At 55.9% G+C, this 19737-nt stretch overlaps 2 protein-coding genes across 2 annotated transcripts; both read left to right on the top strand.

Moving 5' to 3' along the window:
• Nucleotides 1–1410: 1410 nt before the first annotated feature.
• On the top strand, nucleotides 1411–5529 carry JKF63_05342 (uncharacterized protein; the record flags this gene model as incomplete). Its single annotated transcript, XM_067901305.1, has 1 exon — nucleotides 1411–5529. One exon carries the CDS (start codon nucleotides 1411–1413, stop codon nucleotides 5527–5529), a length of 4119 nt encoding a protein of 1372 aa, XP_067758307.1.
• A 9929-nt stretch (nucleotides 5530–15458) lies between these two features.
• JKF63_05340 (uncharacterized protein) lies at nucleotides 15459–18500 on the top strand (the record flags this gene model as incomplete). The annotated part of the gene is made up of 1 exon (XM_067901304.1): nucleotides 15459–18500. One exon carries the CDS (start codon nucleotides 15459–15461, stop codon nucleotides 18498–18500), a length of 3042 nt encoding a protein of 1013 aa, XP_067758306.1.
• Between the last annotated feature and the right edge of the window lie 1237 nt (nucleotides 18501–19737).

Raw genomic sequence — 19737 nt, 5'->3', positions numbered from 1 at the left:
CTTCCTTCCCCTTGTTCTTGGTACGCCTCATCTTCCCCTCCGCATATCGGGGGTGCGCGCACGCCCACACTCAGTCATGATACCTGCCACCTGTACACACTTCACCGCCAGCCCTTCCAGCAACATCACCTTTTCAAGGTTCTATGTTGCTGGGTTCAAGCCACCAGACTCCCACGCCCACGCCTTCTTCTGCTCTCTCTAGCCGCAGGCCGGCCTCCGCTTTTCGGCATTGCTACTGTCCCCACACCACTCCCCTCCCCCCCCCCCGTTATCGTCCATTGTTGTACACGCCCCCCTCCCCCCTTTTTTCTTGCTGTTTGTGTCATTGTGTTGTTTTCTCGTATTGCAGCGCCACCCTCAGCGCTAGAGGTGGTCTCCGCCATATGCGTACCACTATCCTTCATCGCCATTCCCCCTCCTCTGCCCCCTCCTCTCTCATCTAGCGTACGCTCCACACTTGATACGCCCGCGGAGCAGACACGATAGTGAGAACGAAGCAGAAAAGCAAAGGCCTGCGCAATCCCCCTTCTCCCCCTCCCCCTTTTCTGCCTAGCCCGGCAGCCTTTGCGCAACACCGAGAGAGAGGGGACGGGAGGGGGAGGGGTGACCCGTGGCTGACAGTCGCTTCCTCGTTCCCCCCCTCCCCCTCTGGTTCATTTTTATATATCAATCGTGTGTGTCTGTGTGTGTGAGTAGATATAAGAAACCACAGCTGGCATCTTTGTGTCATCTCGGCTGACTCACTCATCCACGTCCCTCAGACCTTGTCTTCCCTCCCCCCCACCCCACACACTCCTCCTCCTTCTTTGTGTTTGCAGCCGCGTTGAGCTGCAATCGATGCTGAGTTGATCTGCGGTCATTTTTCTTTGCATTTTTTTTTATTCGTGCTGAGCACTTGTCGCCCCCCTCTCCTCCTCCTTTTCCCCCCACCCCAACAAAAAAATACGACCGCCACCCTCTCCAAGTTTTCTGTTGAACAGATTCCTCTTCCCCTCTTTGTTTGGCTCATCTTCCCACCTACCCACCCACTCCCTCCTCCTCCTATCTACTCACTCTCCGTGCACAGGCACTCTTTTTTGTTTTTGTGTGTGTGTGTGTGTGTGTGACGTGTTCCGCAGTTTTCTGGGGAAGGGAGGAGGGGAGGGGAGCGTACTCAAGTGTGCCTCTTTCTTTTTTACCTTTTCTTCCCCACGCCCCCTCCCCCTCCCCCCCCCCACTCTCTCTCTTTCTCTATCACTCTCTTTGTTGTTGTTTTGTGGGTGCGGTTCTTTGGTGTTTTCTCTGCTCTTGAACTCCTCATCAGGCTTCCCCTTCCCCCCTTCCCCCACCCATCCACTACTCCACTTCCCATCGACGCTCTTTTCCTCTCGTGGACCCCACACAGTTTTTGGGGTGCAGCCGCCACAGTTAATGAACTCATCCTCGTCCTCAACCCTGGTCCCTACCCTGAATATGAACCCATTGAACGACGATACGGCTGCTGTGAATGGAAGCCCCAGCAACAACGAACATCGCCGCAACACCGCACCGACCCTGACGCACTTCTCAGGCATGAGCTTAGCTGCCACGAAGCAACTGCCTGTGTCGGCTGTAGGCTCTGCGCCAAAGTCCACGAATGCTGTCATCTTACAAAGCGCACCGATACCACTGGTACAGCTGATATCGCCCAGTGCGCCCGATGAGGGGACTTGGTCGCTGCCTACCCTCACCTCACGCCCGAGCGCGGCATGGCCGTCGCCTACGACCACGCCACGAGCCTCGTCCCAGGCGTCAGAGGAGGGAGCGACAGAGACATCTGCACGAGACATGAAGATCTCCATGCAGGAGGCTTTGAAGCAGTTCAACGCGCGGGTGCTGGCGGAGAGGGATAGGGATGAGGCCCGTAAAGAGCGCCTTCGTAGTCGCACGAACTCGATGGTGTCGTTCACAGTAGCAGCACCTGTTGACCATCTTCAGACATTGGCAGCACCCGTGTCGCCGTCAAAGCCGAGCCCATATGAGATTCCACTAGGCGAATGCAAAAATTACACCGACGGCAGTAGCAGCAGTGGCACAACCCCACAGGCACCTGAGAGGGCGGCAGCAAGGTCGCCACCACGCACGACGACGGTGTCGCAGAGCGCACCACAGTTCTCGCCGCCCCGCATCAGCCTGCTGGCGGCAGCGAGCAACACCTCCGGCCACTTACCCCCCTCGGCTCCGGTCAACGTCACACGTGACCCCACCAACTCTTTGGGGAGCAGCCTCACTCGAAACACGGCCGCCTCGTCATCCCTCTTCGCTCAGGGTTTGCGCACCAAGCTGCCGTGCGCCGTGCAGTCAAATCAGGCGCAGCAGCTCGAACCTGCCACGGTCTCACCGGTGACAGGCTCGCGTAGTGACACGCCGTCAACGTCAGGCCTGCCACTGCTGGAGGACACGAGCACGCCACACATCGTATCCTCGCCGCTACTGGCCAAAACGGGTGCAGGCCAGTCACAAATCGCAGCGGCTAGGCTCTTGCCTCCTCCACACACCTCGACATCATCGATGCCGAAGCTTCCAGACCGCTGTACACAAGACAATGGCGTGGACGAGCAGAAGAATGGCCCACTGACTCTGAAGAAACCACTCGAAGCGCCGATACCGTCCATGCCGTCTCCGGCGCCGATGGTGAGTCCAGTGTACTCGGTTGTCGAGATACACAAGAGCGTATCACAATCAGCCGTGTCGCCGGGTGGCCGCGGTGGGCCCCTGAACAACAACAAACGCTGCTCTGCAAAGCGCAACCACAGTGGGCAAGCAACGGCAAACGAGACCACTACCCTGACGGTGTCACACAGCTCCAGCAGCGCCACAGCCTCGCATTCAGCGTCGCAGCCAACAGGCGTCAAACTCTCTCACAAAGCCAACAGACCCGCCCCCCTAGATGTAGAGTCTTGGGTGGCCGCTGCACCGATCCCTCCACCGCTAAGCAGCCAAAAAGCATCAGCCAGATCCCTGCCAGGAGCGCCCAGTCGCACCGACAATTTCTATAGCGGTGAGCCGCACTGCCGGTCAACCCGCAGCTCTAATCGAGATGCCAATAATCGCCCACTTGCGGTGCCGTCCGGCGTTCGCCATAAGGACAAACGACCTGGCCAGAGCAGGCTGAGCAGCGCAGCCGCGAAGGAGGAGGAGGAGGAGGTGGTGGTGGTGGCTGCGGCCTCGACGCCCATGTCACCGAAACCCCCCTTCGGTGGTCATGCCACAGCGGGACAGAGCGTATACGGACCCGCTTCAAAAGCGATCCCTGCGCCGGCCAGTAAGAGTCGTTGTGACTCTTCGCAACACCCAGACTCCGCTTTGAACCACCCCGGCAGGTACTCACCGGGGCGTGCGAACCCGAGCGCCGGCACGGCCACCGGCCAAAATGCGAGCGGTCAGTCTCGATCCCCCGCGGACGGCGCGGCTTCTGGTGTCGACGCGGAATCCGCTGCCCTGAATTCGTACTTGGAGGATGAGGACTTGAACTTGTCCATGTCGACGTTTCACAACGTCGGCGCAACGCTTGCCCTTTCGCGGACGCTGCGCGCCCTAAACTTGAAGGGCAGCACCATCCCCAGCGAGGGGCTGCGCGGGCTTGCGGATATTTCAACGCTCAAGTCGATCTGTGTATCTCACATGCGCTACTTGACGACTCTGGTGCCGCTCGTGACACCGACAGCAAGGTCGAGTGATGGGCAATGCGGGATCGAGGAGATTGACGCTCAGTTTTCATCTTTGACAAACGAGGGCATTTGGGGCTTGGAGAAGCTGCGGCGACTGCGTCGACTTGACTTGAGTATGACCTCTATTAGCGACGTAACGTGCCTTGTCGCCAGCCACTCCCTGAGCGATCTCCACCTCACCGGCACACGTGTGGACAGCCAGGGTCTTGCCGGTCTAGAGCGGCTGCCGTCGCTGGCACTGCTGAACGTCGCGCGCACCAAGGTAACGTCGCTGAAGCAGATTGCCAGGTCACGTTCTATTCGCACACTCATCGCGTACAGCTGCCATATAACCGACGACGGCCTCCTTGGAGTTGGCGAGATGCCGCGACTCACCACCCTCGATGTGAGCACCACAAAGGTCACGAACTTGTCGTTGCTGCGGAAGAGTCGCTCTCTCACTTCACTGCGCGCGCAGTGGCTCAGTCTTAAGAATTGCAACGACATCATACAACAGCGGCGGGCCCTCATGGACGGTCTAACCCCAGACAACTCCATGGTCTGGCGAGACACAGAGGCGGGCTTCTGTGGACTCGCCAGCATCCCCACGCTCGAGTCGCTTGACTTGTCCTTCAACACAATTCGTAACTTCCACTCTCTCTGCGGAAGCAAGTCGCTCAGGCACCTTATTTTGCGTCGCACCCGTGTCGACAATGGCTCCATCAGCAGCATCTCTCAGCTCGCCAAGACCCTCGAGTCGCTTGTGATCACAAATTTGACCGACGTCCTCGACGACAACGGTGGCACCGAGGTCAGCGGTGCGTTGAGCACCTCGAGTGGGATGCTCAGCAGCATTGGAGACATGCACATGCTGCGTCGCCTCACGTCCATCGATCTTTCCTTCACGGATGTGTATGACCTACGCGCCCTGCAAGATCTACCCCTGCTCCGCGAGCTTATCATTGTCGAGACGCTAGTGACGGTGGACGGTCTGCGCGGCATCGAACAGATTAGCACGTTGGAGATATTAGACATCTCACAGACGAGCATCGCGTCGCTGCAGTTCCTCGTCGGCGGCGCCCCGGCTCTCACTAAAATCCTCATCAAATCGAATCGCAACATTCGCGGCTTCCAACTCGGCCACATCCACCGGCTGCGCGCGTTGCGGCACCTCGACATCAGCGACACAGTGGTGGAGAAAATGGAGGCGGCGTTGAAGCGGCCGATATGGAGACTCAAGGAGCTCGTCTGGCGATGGAAAGAGCGGCGCGACAGCAAGGGACCGGCTCCGGCTCTGGAGTGTTGGGTGACGTCTCCACGCTTGGTGGGGTTGAGTAGAATGCCGTGTCTGACGACGCTTGACCTGACGAACAGCTCCGTGCATGACCTCACCTTTCTTGAGCGATCCCCATCACTCACGACTCTGTACCTCAAGTGCTGTCGTCTACTGCGCAACAGTACCATTAAAGGGCTGGGCACGTTGCCAGCACTCGAGACACTAGAGCTGACTGACAATCGCTACATCTCAGACGTGAGGTGTTTGTGTGCCTGTCGTCGCCTGCGGGAGCTACGCCTGAACCACACATGCATCACGAAAGCGGGGCTTACGGGAGTGACAGACCTGCCAGAGCTGAAGGTTCTCGACATCGCCAACACGCGCGCCGACGACGATGTCGAGGACGAGGCCGCCGCCAGCAGCGCGATGGAACGCAACTGTCGCACAGAGGAATCGAATCTACGTGAGGGAAGCACGCTGCTGGACAGCTCTGCAACGCCGGCCCAGTTTCGTGTGCCGCGGCGGCGCCGCGTCTCCTTTGTTGTCAACGATGGGAACGAGACCCCCCTACACAAAAAACAATGATGCAAGTGTAGGTACCACTGACCTTTGCATCAATGAGAGGGGGGAGTCCGTGGTAATCCCACTCGAGTAAGACCGGCAGACAGCCCACCCACCACCACCACTACTACTACTACTAGTGCAACCACCTGTAGGAGAGTGCGTGTTGTAAATGCGTGCGTTTACGGCCACAGTCACACACCCCCGCCTAGTGAATTACATGATATACTTATATATACATATATATATATATATATTCGCCTGTGAATACTAATTTCTTATCCCAAACCTATGCCATGTGTGTGTGTGTTTATATACATATTATTTAATACAGTCTAGGACCGATATATATCTATATATCTATATATCTATATGTTTCTAGATATACATCTATATATTCATCTATACATCTATTCATCTATATATCTTTATATCTATGCATATATATGTTTCTAGATATCCACCTGTCAATACGTGTGAAGTGGTGAAGAACGCGTAGTGGGAGTTGTGTAGTAGTGGTGCGAGAGGACACCACCCTGCACGTGCTCTATTGCCGTTACTTACAACCTCCTCCCCACCCCACCCCCTTCTTCATCTGTGTTCCGCATCGTCTGTGCACGCACACCCGCATGCATGTAATGTGTTTTTTGTGTTGCTCCACCGCCCCCCCCCCCCTCTCCCCATCCCATCCCCCTGATCCCATCACTTTTTTTTGTGCTTTACTTGCTTTTTTACACTGCTTTTGATCGCATGACGACGAACGGCGTCTTCGTCTCTCCACTCCCCCCCCCCTCCCATCGGCCCTCCCCGTGCGCTTGTCCTCCTCCGCTCCTTCTATTTTCGTCATGTGTGTGTGTGTGTGTGTGTGTGTGTGTGTGTGTGTGTTTGCGTCCCTTTGATGAACGGGCGGGTTACCGCCACTGTTCGTCCCCCTCCCCCCTCCCCTCCCCGTGCGCCTCTTTTTTTTTTTTGAACTCCTGTTTGTGCTCGGAGATGGTCGAAAAAGGTGGGGGAGGGGAGTCTATTATTGCTGAATGAGCCATTGGGTGGAAACACCCTTCACCACCCACCCACCCCCCATACAGAGAGGATCATCATTAGTCTATCTTCCCCCCTCCCTCACTCCCTTTTATTATTATTATTATTTCATAAGTCAATGCGATTTACTGAAAAACAACGCCTTCCTCTTCTTTTTTTTCCCCTCCTCTGTATCATAGGTTGAGCCCCCCCCCATACCTTCCTGGTGCGCTTTGCCCCACCCCACCCCCTATACACATCAACACCACCTTTGTGTGCATGTCTTTGGTTAGGCCACGGCTTGTTGTAGTGACGAGTGGATGCCCCACAGCCTGTCCATGCCAGAGTACATGCGCCTGTCTGCTTTTGGGTGCGCAAGCAGCTTTTCTTTTCACGTTGTGTATAGGCATGTGTGTGTGTGTGTGTGGAGGGGGAGGGGGATCGCTCGTCAACATCGGTTCGTCGGTGAACGATCGGGTGTCGTCGGTGTTCCTGACCCTCCGTCTTGCTGTTCCTCTCCTCGCCTGCTCCTACTGCTCAACGCACACCCTCGAACCCATAGTGACTCAAAGCATACACTGATACACAAAAATACAGAACGCGCGAGAGCAGAAAAAAAGATCAAGGAGGAGGAGGAGAGAGAACTCACTCAAGCCGAAGCATCACAAAAAAACTAAACACATCCACCGCGGGAAAGGCAACATGGAACGCCTGGAGGGGGGGGGAGAGCGAAGTTGGATATACGTTGGAAGAGCTCACCCGCTATGTTGCGCTTTCAGGCGCTCTTGATGCCCGTAAGGCGTTGTCCGGGATCTCGTCTGTTGTGCGCACTTATGAGGGGCGTGGTGGGGAGGGGGGGGAGGGGAGGCTAGTGACCGGAAGGGGTGGGGATGAGTTGCAGCGCTACATTTAATAGACTCCACCACCACCACCACCCCTTCATGTTTCATGGGGAGGCATACACTGAAACGCGTTTTCCATGCGCCCACATTTACATCAGCCCCCCTGACCCGCCGCCGTCTCTCTCGTCTCTGTGGGACGTCGATGCCTCCTACCGTAGTTCCCCCCTCCCCGCTGAAGTAAATAAATATGTGTAATGTGTATCTTCCTTTTTCTGTATCTATTTTTTTTCTCTCCTTTCCTCCCCTCCACCTGGCCTCTGCTCCTCCTCCCCCCGCAGTGTCTTTTTCCCCCCGCACACATATACACACACACACCTGTGTCTACAGACGGTTCTTGTCCAGCTTGTAGCCTGCGCTTCTCCTCGCTTGCCCCCCCCAACCCCATTCTCCTCCCTCCTTCCCTCCCTTTTCCCTTTCCCCCCGCTGGGTAGACGCATCCCATTCTACTGTACTCCAGTTCACCCACCCAACCCCCACCTTTACAGCCCTCATCATGCCGCCGAAGGCCCGTGCCCCTCTCCCACCTGGTGATGTGGAGCGTGGCGAGAAGCTCTTCAAGGGCCGTGCCGCCCAGTGCCACACCGCCACCCAGGGCGGCTCCAACGGTGTGGGTCCGAACCTGTACGGCATCGTCAACCGCCGCTCCGGCACAGTCGAAGGCTTCGCCTACAGCAAGGCCAACTCCGAATCCGGTGTAGTGTGGACACCGGAGGTGTTGGACGTGTACCTGGAGAACCCGAAGAAGTTCATGCCGGGCACGAAGATGTCGTTTGCCGGCCTCAAGAAACCGCAAGAGCGCGCGGACCTGATTGCGTACCTCGAGACCCTTAAGGCGTAAGACAGTAAGTATATATTATACACACACTCACACACACACACACCTCGTCACTAGGCGGTGGCAGGGTGAGGTGGGGAGGTGCGCAGAGAGGACACTGTCTGCTTATGTGAAGCAAAAACAATCGCGCTAAAACTTGTTGCGCTGGCCTCTTTGGTGAGCTCCTCTACTTCTACTAGTGTGCCACATACCTTTCAACAGGGCCTCTCGCGCGCTCTCCTCCATGCCCCCCTTCCCCCCCCCCCCCCCCCGCCCACCTCCTCATCCCCCCAAGCAAGGGCACAGGGCGCTCATCAGGTGGGGAGGGCTGAAGAAAAAATATGAGATGGACTGAACGTGCTCGAAGAATAAAGTGGCTGTTGTGTTGAGCAGCGAGCGAGAGGGGGAGAGAAAGAGACAGGGGAAGAGAGGAAGGGGAGGGGTACATACTGTGTATGCCGCGTGTAACACAACTACAGTGCGCAACCAACAACACCTCTTGCTCACGCCCTTGCGTGTGGGTGTGCGCATGTGTTTCTCATCTGGTCTCCCCACCTCCCCCCCCTTGTCTATCCCTGCGAACGTGCTCGTGCTTCGCCCCTCCCCCCCTCCTCCTCCTCATGCGTAGCTCGTAGACTCAAAAAGAGCATAGCCACGATAACCAAAAGAAAAGCCCGCACAGAAGCGCGGAACAGGCACAACGCAGAATGGCGCACACATGCTCGAAGTACACGCATATACAAATACATCAAAAAAAAGCTAAGGAAGAAAACGTATAGGCCTTCACACGCCCTTCCCTTTCCCCCATTTCCCATACACACACACACTGACACACATACACACGTATGCACTCAGTGGCAAGAAATACACCACCAGTCAAGATTCACTGACCTCCCCCTTCCCCCCGTCCCCCCCCTGCCCCCTGCCCCCTGTCCTTCTGTCTCTCTCACTAAATGTTAACGGTTTTAAACTACTCACGAGCACTCCTCCTCCGAACGACAACAACAACAAAAAAAGAAATGTGGACAACGACGGCCCCCTGTTTAGATGTGTTTTTCGTTTCTTTTTTCCTTTTTCTTCCCCCCTTTTGTTGTTTTTGTATTTACTCTGTCCCGTTTTTCCGTTTCATTGGCGCCGTGTTTTTTTTTTTTTTGGAGGGGGGGGGGAGGGGAATGTCAGCCCTCTGTGTCTCAAATGGACACTTTTTAGACCTTAGTCTTTTTTTTTCTTTTTTGCTCAGGGTGTGTGTGTGTGTGTGTGTGTGGTTGTGTGTGACACTGCCGCTCTCTTCCCTAACCTTTCCACTCTCAAAATACATATACACAGGAATGTAGTCTTTGCCCAGACGTGCAAACATACACACTGACACACACACAGAGAATGGAAAAGAGAGGGTAAGAGAAGAGCAATTGGTTTCTGTAAATATGTGTATGTGTATGTGTGTGTGTGTGTTTCTTTCTCATCTGTTTATTTTTAATTTTTTGTTTACCCTGTTCGCTTGATTAATATATATGCTTATATATATATATGTGTGTGTGTGTGTAGATGTGAGTGTGGGTGTGAGCGGGCGCCACATGGCACATTCATGCACACAAACAGACAGACTTGCCCTCTCTTACTCACTCTCCTCCTGGCTTACTTGCTCGTTGTCTCCATCTGGATCTCCGTGTACCAATCCCTTACCCTCGCTGGCGTCCGTCTCCATTCTTGTAAGTATGTAGTTGCAAACAAAAAAAAACACCACTCCTCATATCACCACCAACCCCCTCCAGCTACCGAACGGCCTCCCCTTGATCCACACGTTTGTGTGGCGATGTCTCTCTCCCCTCCCCTCCCCTCCCTCTCTCCCCCCCCCCTCCCCCTTCACACACACACACACAAAAAGGTGTGTTGTGCTGTGTCCCTCAAGTTAAGGTGTAAAAATGAAGAGGAAGGGAGAGGTGAAGGACAACTATATATTTATTTATGGATACACACATGTACACTGTACATCCACTCACAACGCCTTACTCAAACGCTGTGATCGAGTTGACAAGGAAAACGGAGCGACGTAACAACCCCTCCCCCACCCCCACCCCCCCCCCCACAAAAAAAAAAGAATGTGTGACATGCGTGAGATCCCTTTTGGGTGGACAGTGGTGGTGAAGGAGAGGAGGAATGGGGGGTGAGAACCGGGATGCGTAAGCGAGGCGCTTTACTCATCCCCAAAAATTGTTACAGATTTTCTTTTGAAAAGGTCATGGAAATAATTCTAGTCTATTTTTACTCCTATACGCCTACACCGATCCACCGCAAGGGGAGGGAGGGAGAGGGAGAGAGAGAGAGAGGAGGGGGGGGAGAGGGAGAGGGAGTGTGAAATGGAGCAGAGAAAAAGACAGAACGTGTGTGCCTGTCACCTTGCCGGTGTGGGTCCCTCGGTTGGATTGCTCAAAGCCCCCCTCTTCTTCCCTTCACTTACGGATACCCCACTTTTTTTACCCTCTGATGTCCGTTGTGCTACGCCTCCGGCTCATGTTTCGTGTGTTCTCTGGTGCGTGTGTGCCCCCCTCCCCCTCCCGTATTTCCCCCTTACTGGTGGCCTATCACCGCATGTGGGAGGAGGAGTGACAGACTCAGTGAAGAACGAGGGCACACGCGCACCACACGCATGCCATGGTCCTGAAGCCCGAGAAGGAGGGGAAGAGCCCCTGTGCAAGGGGGGGGGGGAGGAAACCGTTGGCGGTACATTCCTAAGCGACGAACGCTGTGGATGTTATGCCGACCCTTCCCTCCCTCCCTCCCCTTTTCCATGTTGCTCCCCGCACCATGTCCCTCTCCATCTGGTGCCTCTTTCTGCTCCTCTACCACCCCCCCCTCCCCTCCACCTGGCCTCTGCTCCTCCTCCCCCCACAGTGTCTTTCTCTCCTCCGCACACACATATACACACACACCTGTGTCTACAGACGGTTCTTGTCCAGCTTGTAGCCTGCGCTTCTCCTCGCTTGCCCCCCCCACCCCCATTCTCCTCCCTCCTTCCCTCCCTTTTCCTCTTCCTCCCGCTAGGTAGACGCATCCCATTCTACTGTACTCCAGTTCACCCACCCAACCCCCACCTTTACAGCCCTCATCATGCCGCCGAAGGCCCGTGCCCCTCTCCCACCTGGTGATGTGGAGCGTGGCGAGAAGCTCTTCAAGGGCCGTGCCGCCCAGTGCCACACCGCCACCCAGGGCGGCTCCAACGGTGTGGGTCCGAACCTGTACGGCATCGTCAACCGCCGCTCCGGCACAGTCGAAGGCTTCGCCTACAGCAAGGCCAACTCCGAATCCGGTGTAGTGTGGACACCGGAGGTGTTGGACGTGTACCTGGAGAACCCGAAGAAGTTCATGCCGGGCACGAAGATGTCGTTTGCCGGCCTCAAGAAACCGCAAGAGCGCGCGGACCTGATTGCGTACCTCGAGACCCTTAAGGCGTAAGACAGTAAGTATATATTATACACACACTCACACACACACACCTCGTCACTAGGCGGTGGGGGGTGGAGGTGGGGAGGTGCGCAGAGAGGACACTGTCTGCTTATGTGAAGCAAAAACAATCGCGCTAAATTTGTTGCGCTGGCCTCTTTGGTGAGCTCCTGTACTTCTACTAGTGTGCCACATACCTTTCAACAGGGCCTCTCGCGCGCTCTCCTCCATGCCCCCCTTCTCCCAAAGACCTCGAAGGTTTACTGCTCCTCTTGTCATGTGCGCTCGGGCAAGCACGTTTATCTGCATGTATGTTTGGTCTCTGTTTCCTCTGATCATGCTCCTCGCTCGCTTCGTATCCACAGTGCAGCTACACCGCACGGGGCTCGTCAGTCTTCCTCTCCTGTATTTCCTTTTGTCCCTCCGGAGCTGCTCGCTCGAAGCACATCCCACACCCGCTTCTCTGAGTCTCAACCGCCCCTCCTCCTCCCCCAATTCTCTTGCTCATCACATCGCAATGCAGGAGCGTGTGTCACGCGACTGTTTTACACGAATACGTGCGCGCGCAGAGTACGTGAGAAGCGGTGGGGAACCAAAAAAGGGGATGAAGGGTGGTGGAGAAGCCACGGAGGACCTGCGCGTGGGCACAGGAGAATAGGACGATGAAAAAGGGATAGAGAAAGCCATCCGAAACGGGGAGGTGCAAGGAGGGGGAGAGAGGGGAAGGAGCAAGGCACGCACACGTACGTACACGCGACTCATCATCTCGCCCTGTCCTCTCTGTTTGTTCGAGTTTTTGTCTCTGTCGGGTCTGGACGCCTCTTTAGGCGTGTGTCTCTCTCAGGCTTTGGCGGTGTGGGTGTAGGGGATGTCCCCACCCCTCCCACGTCTGCCCGGGCAATGCAGTGCACCTGCTGCTGCGCCCACGCCCTCGGGGTGTTCGATCTACAAGACAACGAAACACAAATCGCACTGAAGCTCTAAGCGTAGAAAAAAAAATGGGGGAACACGTACATATAAGACAAACAAGCAAGAAAGTAAGTTGAGAGGTCACGGTGTGACCACAAGGAACACCAAACCATCGGGAACGGTAACACAGAGAATGGTTGCCGCCTCGATGGATCAGCGCACGCACACACACACAAAAAAAGAATAAACGGGAAAGGGGAGGATAGGGGGGGGGCGAAGAGAGGGAAAGGGTGGAAAAATGATTACATAGAGATGTACGTGTATATCCGGGTAGTAACTGGTGAGGCGGACGGCAACTCCCTTCACCCATCACTCATCATCTACACCGAGGGCCAAACAAGAAGATAAACATAACGGGTAGGTCGGCGCGAGACGGACGGCAACCACACTCCACCTCCACCCTCTCCCCCTCCTCAAAAGGAAAAAAAAAGTGGGGATAAAAGTGGAAGGTGTCGGGGTGAAAATTTGCGCTACGCTTTCACTTTCACTACTGCGAGCTGTCTTTTTTTCTTCGTGGGTCGTCATCGTCGTCGTCATATTGCCTTCTTGTCGATGTACTCGGCCATTGTCAGTCAAGAGGGAGTGGTGTCTCTTGCAGCTTGTTGCTTCACCACTGGTTTGTCTTGACTGACCAGTGCAACCAGCTAGCCCTTGTCCGTGTCATGCCTTTTTCTCTCCTGAATCTGTTCGGTGGCTAAGTCGCGCTCACCACCCATCGTTCATCCACCCCCCCCCGCTCACGCCGCTGTTTTTGGTGTGTGTGTGTGTACACACACATATGTCTGGTGCACCTTGGTGATTGGATATTTCGTGTAATGTGTGCCTTGATGGGGACACCTTTCCGTGTGACCTGTCATCTCTCCTCTTACCTCTTCTCTTTTGTTGTCGTTGTTCAGCATTTTCTGTGTGTAGGTGGAAGTACACACGCCATCTCTGCCTCTTGCACTCTGCTGATTTCGTGCTTCGTATTAGACTCGGGCGTGGTCCTCTCCCTCTCCCTCTTCTTCTTCCTGTAGCCCTCCCCGCCTAGCTGCGTATGTATCGGAGAAGGCGAGAAAAGAGATGCTAGATAAACGGTGCCCGTAGTCGTCAGTGTGTGTAGTGCGTGCATGTGTGTGTGTGTGTGCTCTGTGTGTGTATGCATGCATATATTTATGTATATGTATTATTTGTTGTTGTTCGGTCATATCTCCCCTCCTCTCCCCCGCCCCTTTTTTTTCTCCGTTTGGAGAGGAGGAGGAGGAGGAGGGAGGGGAGGGGAGGGGATGTGGGACTTTTTACATTCCTCACGCTTACATCCTTACGTTGTCACTCTTAAAAGTCAGCCCACTCTGTTTTTTTTTGTTCTCTCTTCCTCCTCATTGTGTGTTTCGTGGGTCTCTCAAAGACGATTTTTCTCTCTTTTTCTTTTTTCTCTCTCCCTTTTTGTCCATCTCCTCCCTACTTAATGTGTTTTTTTCTTTCCACGTCTCTGTGGCGCGTGCGTGTCCTCCAAGGCGGGGTGTTTCCCCCTGTGTTTTTGTGCGGCCTCCCCTTTGTTTTTTGCCTCAGCCGCTTCACCAAACCTCTCGTGTTCGACTCCCGCTACTCGTCTCCCTCTTTGTTGTGATGCGTATTGGTGTATCATGTGGAAAGATCGAGCAGACGGTGGGGTAAAAAAAAAAAAACAAAGGGAAACGCATACAAATGTGTGAAGAAGGGGGATGGCCAGGGGAGGTCGTCGGGTGGTGGTGGTAAAGAAGGGCAGACACACACACACACACGCACAGTGAAGCTGCACATTATTAAGAAAAAACACATGGAGACATATTCATGTCATTCTGAAGAGCCAAACGGAGAGTAAAGCAGTACGACAAACAAAGGCTGTGGTGTAGGGATTAGGGTGGAGGGGGGAGAGAACTCCGTTGACAGTTCCCTATCCACTGCCACCATCCACCACCACCTACCCCGGGAACGGAGGAGGAGGAGGGGGTAGAACAAAGATGAATTACCAAGTGACGTGGATGCATTCCCCCCACCCCCCACCCCCACCTCTCCTCCTCCTCCGCTGCCGCCGCCGCCGGAGTGTCTCCACAAAAAAATGCCTTGCTTTCCTCATCTCGTTTGTCCGTCCCCATCACCTGTGTGTGTATACCGTGTTCTCCTCCTCCAATCCTCCTCATTTTTCTCTCCCGCTGGTCTCCTCGCGTCCCATCCTTTTACACCCATCTGTGCTGATTCGTCTAATATAGGTGGCCCATCAAAGAGATCAGCACACGTCCGGCACACCTCTTGATATCTATGCAGTCTCCACCCTATTCTCTAGACTGATTGGCTTTCCTTTTATTTTATGTTGGGTCTGCTCTGTGAGGCAACGCCTCCCTCCCTCCCTCCCCCCACACACACACACAGAGAGAGCTGACCTTCGTCCATTAATGCAGAGACACCAGCGTTTGCAGACGATTGAGAAACCCCTGCCTGCTTTCTTAAGCTTAGTCCTTTTATACTTTTATTCTTCCTCTAACGTGGTACCCCCTACACCCCCCCCCACACACACACACGCGCGCCTTTGGATTCCCTCCCCTCTCCCCGCTTCTTGCGTCTGCCTCGCTGAGGGGCGGTATGTGGAGGAGACGGCTTGCTGAGCCCCCAACCCTCCATGTGGGAGACCTCCGTGAAACGTAAAGAAAACACAAAAAAACAACTAAAGCGGCACGTGGGCAAACAAACGAACAGCAAAAAAAAAAAAGAACGCGCGCCAGTGCGGTTTTTTTTGTTGATCACCGGGGAAGACACACACGCGGGGCGTAGTCAGGCGCTCGTGATTAACGATGTCGTACGATACAAACCTTCATCGAACCTTTGATTACCAACTTTCCTCGGCCTCGCTGCGGATTATCGACTGGGCCCCGTCCAGGGCGGTTGCTCGGTCAGCGCTTCAGACTGGTCAAGGCGCCAAGGCGTTCACCCTTGTCAATGATGCCACGTCGAACCTGCCCTCCGTGGCGACGGCCTATGTGCAGCAAGAGAAGCAGCAACACATGCATAGAAACCGGGGATCCTCGATCTCTCCAACCACCGCCGCTGCCACAACCGATGCGGCCCCCCTTGGGGAGTCGCCCTTTGTCACAGAGGCCTCAGCTACATCGGAACCACCGAACCTCTCCGCAGTTCCGCCCTATTACGCTGCGGGAATGAGCAGCAGTGCGGCAGCCACGGCTGCAAACTGCGGCAGCGGCGGCCAGACAGAGCTCCACGTCCCCCAGTTGGATGATTCACAGCCACAGCGACAGCTGTCGGATACTTGGGGGGTCACAACCGGCGAGCCGATTGGGGGAAAGGCCACTGGAAACGCTGCAGCAACATCAGGCGTTCTGATGCACACGCAAGCCTCGCCGACGGACACAACGGACGTTGGGGGAGTTCCACAAGCAGCACCTGTGGTTAGCGGCAACGGCAACAGCGCGCAACGTGTCGGTGCCGCCACGTCTGCAGCAGTGACGGATGGTGTGCAGTGGTCACGCGAGTCGTTGGCGCCACCGACGGCATCCTCTCGGTTGACGAAGGATGTGTCGCGGTACGGCACCGCCGGCATCATGTACGGCTTCGACTCAGTGTACCACAAGGCTTCTTTTGGCGTTTTGGTGGGGCTGTTCACCGGGGTTGGCTATAACCAAATAAATACGTTTTATCGACAGGAGCAGTCCGCCTCGCCGCGGCATTCAGAGCCGCCGAAGAGCGAACACAAGAGTGGGGCTCGGGGAGCAACAACAACAACACAGAGAGCGTCGCCAGATACGATTGCGGCTGGCGTTCCGACATCGCAGTCCGGCACGACGACGAACTTGGAAACAAGTGGTGCCCCCCCGGGCCCGGGGCCGAGCGGTGCTTTGGACACCGCTGTAGAGGACGACGCAGTGGAGCTGCGGAGAACAGAGAGCACTGCGCCGCATCGATTGTCCGCCCTAAACCCCTGGCGTGAACCCGTGATCGCCTCTCAACGCCACGGGGAGTTGAAGATGTACAACGCGCTTCAGCTGTTTTGGTACTGGGGCGCGCGGCGGTGGACAGGTGTGTTGAACGTGCGTCTCACACCGCTCCCTTCCGGTGATGCACTGCTGCCGGTGTGTGAGTACGTGACACGCACAGTGATGACAGAGTGTTCGATTGTCGTCGACGACCCTGTTGTGTACCTGCACGGGTTCGTTGTGATGCTGGGACGGCGTACACGGGCTGCGGAAGAGTCGCGCACCCTTCACGGTACTGTGGCGAGTGGCTCGGGAACTGGGGTGCAGATTGGCAATGGTCTGAACCAGACGACGCTCTCTCAAGATCAGACAGGATGGACGCACCCCCTCGAGGCCGCTGCATCGGCGTCTCTCATGAGCAAAGCCGCCGATTTGACTACCGCCACCTCGGCTACCACCGGTACTACGCACACTCCACAGGTTATAACTGTCGGTTTCCCAGTGTCCCTGTCTCCAGGGGGTCCCGAGGCCGGCGTGCAGTCAGCGACGCGTAGCTCGATTGATGGTACACCGACTGCAACCACGGGCAGCACAGCTCCAAGCAGAACCTCATTTTTTCCTCCAGTGACGTCTTCGGCCGAGCACCCACACCGCTATCCCCCCGAAGCTAAAACGGCAGTCGATCGGAGTGAATCAAACAGCGCTGCGCTCTGGAAACCGCCATGCGACGCTGCGATGCCATCGGGCACTGCTGCCGCGGACAAGAGTGATGCGGCACCTCTGCGTGAGTGGATCTACTGGTACCAGCGGTGTGTGCTAGAGACGACGGATGAGTGGCTTTGGAACCGCGCTGCGTTGGAGGTGGCCGAGGAAGCTGCGCGCTCCGCTACGCCGTGGTGGAAGCCCCGCCACATCAAGATGGGCGTCGGGCTTTCGTTTCGGTACCGTAAGCCACGTGGTGTGAATGTGTATTGGGGCTGGAGTGCACGAGTAGGACGCAGTCTGCATTTCTCTGGTCACGTTGATGTGCTGCGCCGCATGAGCTGTGCAGTCAGCTCCGCATTCGGTTTTCTTGACGTGAGCGTGCGGCTCCGTGTGAATCTCGTCACGCTTCACCAGACTGCTTTAGACGCGGGTGTGTGTTGGAGACCTTTGCCGCAGGTGCCGGATTTGGCCGTTCGACTGGCTACGTCGGCTAACGGCACAACGCTAGGTCTCGAGATCGCAGACTTGGCACCGACGCTTTACGGCCCTGTCGTAGCGCGGCTGTCCGATCGGCGCTCGCGCCGCCACCGCTCAAAGCCAACTGAGCCACCGACGCACATGGTGGGCTGCGGAGAGGCGGACGTGACTGCTGCTGTACTCGGTGCCAAGAGGCTTCCTCATAGTGGTGACCAAAGCTGCGTTAGCAGTGGCGCTGGTCTTGGCATGATGGACAGCAGTCGAGAGGATCTAGTCGGACTTCTCCCTGTCACGTGGCACTACCTGCAGCAGGCCGGATCCACCATTACTTCGGTCTTCTCCGGTGCAAAGGGCGCTCTCATGAGCACGTTGTCATTTGTTTCATGCGCAAGCAGCGATGTCGGCCCCATCAGCAGCACTCGAAGTAGTGACAGTGTGCCCATTCTGCGGCGTCCACCTGTGCAGCTCTCCGTAAATCCTACACCTACGACGCCAGCAACGTTGTCAACGCTCCCTGTAGGGCAGGAGCTGTCCCGCCTTGCACTCCCAGCCGGGCAGGCAAGCCTGCGCTACGCCAAAAGCGCTTGGCACGCGCTGACAGACCTTGGATGGCTGGAGAACGCACTGCGCACTTCACATGTGAACGTGTCTATGGGTGTGACGTCGGAACCGAGTAACCGGCACCGGGAATGGAGTCTGTTCTTAATTATCACCGAGAAGTAAAGCAACCCAGCGGCCATCGTAGTAAAGAAGACAGGGAAGCGCTCACTATCCCCCTCCCCCTCCTCCCCTCCCCTCCTCCCCTCCCCCTTCCCCTCCTCCTCCCCGTATTGGTGCAAATCAGCGTCGAGGTGTGTGTGTGTGTGTGTGTGTGTGTGTGTCTGTGTGTGGATTGGTATTCCCGACCACCCAACCCGCTACTGCGGCGTATGCTGCTGCTATGCTCATGTTTGACTATTCGACGGAGAAGGGGGGGGGACGAGGGGACAGGAGAAAAAGTAGCGGTGGTGGATGGGGAGACGTAGAGGGAGAATATCCGGTATCGTCAATGTTACTGGTTGTTGCTGTGTTCTGCGAGCTCCTCCGCCCCACCCGCTTCCCGTCTCCCCTCAAAACTATGGGAAAGGGGGAAGTCAAATGTCAGTGACGTCGGGTGGGGGAGAGGGAGGGGGAGGGGGGGTGGTGCGGTGGTTGTGTATATGAAGAGAGGGGGGCGTACACCTGCATAATAATAAAACAGGCCGACAGATTGAAGTTTGGGTCTGACTTCAGAATCGATCCCACCCGTCCCGTCCTCCCCTCTTCCTGTGTTTGGTGTGTACACCTTTCCTGCTAGTTAAAGCCACACGCCCTCTTCTCTCTCCTCCTCTGTATGGTATCGGTGTTGCAGACCCTCATGAGGGAGAGATGCCCACACCTGCATTGGGGGGGAGGGAGGGGGGGGTCAGGGTGGAGGAGGGGGGAAGAGATCTACTGCTGCACCCTGTGGGGGGAACCCCATGCTGCTTCCTGTCCCCCTTCCCCCCGTCTCCACCTGCCAATCTCAAGCCACCTGTAGGTTGGTGACCAAGTCAAGAACACACACCGCATATAAGAAGAAAGAAGGAGAGGAGGAGGGGAGGGAGGGATGGGCAAAACGATTTCCCACCACGAATGACGGCGGGTCAAAGTCCTCAATGGCGTTCATGTCACAGTGACACGCGACGGTGGACAGGTGTGTGCTGTCTTATGTACGAATAAGAAAAGATGCCGTCGTGAGTTGAATGTATCTCACCCAGAGATCACCGCCTATTTGATGCCGAGGGAAGGGGAGGGACTCGAGGCACCGTAAAAGAAGTCCACCGCGTGGCGGCCCGCAAAATGCAAGCAATTGTAAGGCGAGACCTTCGAGGCGAGGGAGGGGGAGGGGGGGGCCTTGATGCAGAGATCCGCGCTTGGATGGATGAATCGGTATATTGTG

This window comes from Porcisia hertigi, chromosome 16 (genome assembly GCF_017918235.1).
Source record: "Porcisia hertigi strain C119 chromosome 16, whole genome shotgun sequence".
Taxonomy (NCBI): Eukaryota; Euglenozoa; class Kinetoplastea; order Trypanosomatida; family Trypanosomatidae; genus Porcisia; species Porcisia hertigi.
The sequence above is the reverse complement of the archived record's forward strand: the minus strand, read 5'-3'. Positions and strand labels throughout refer to the sequence as shown.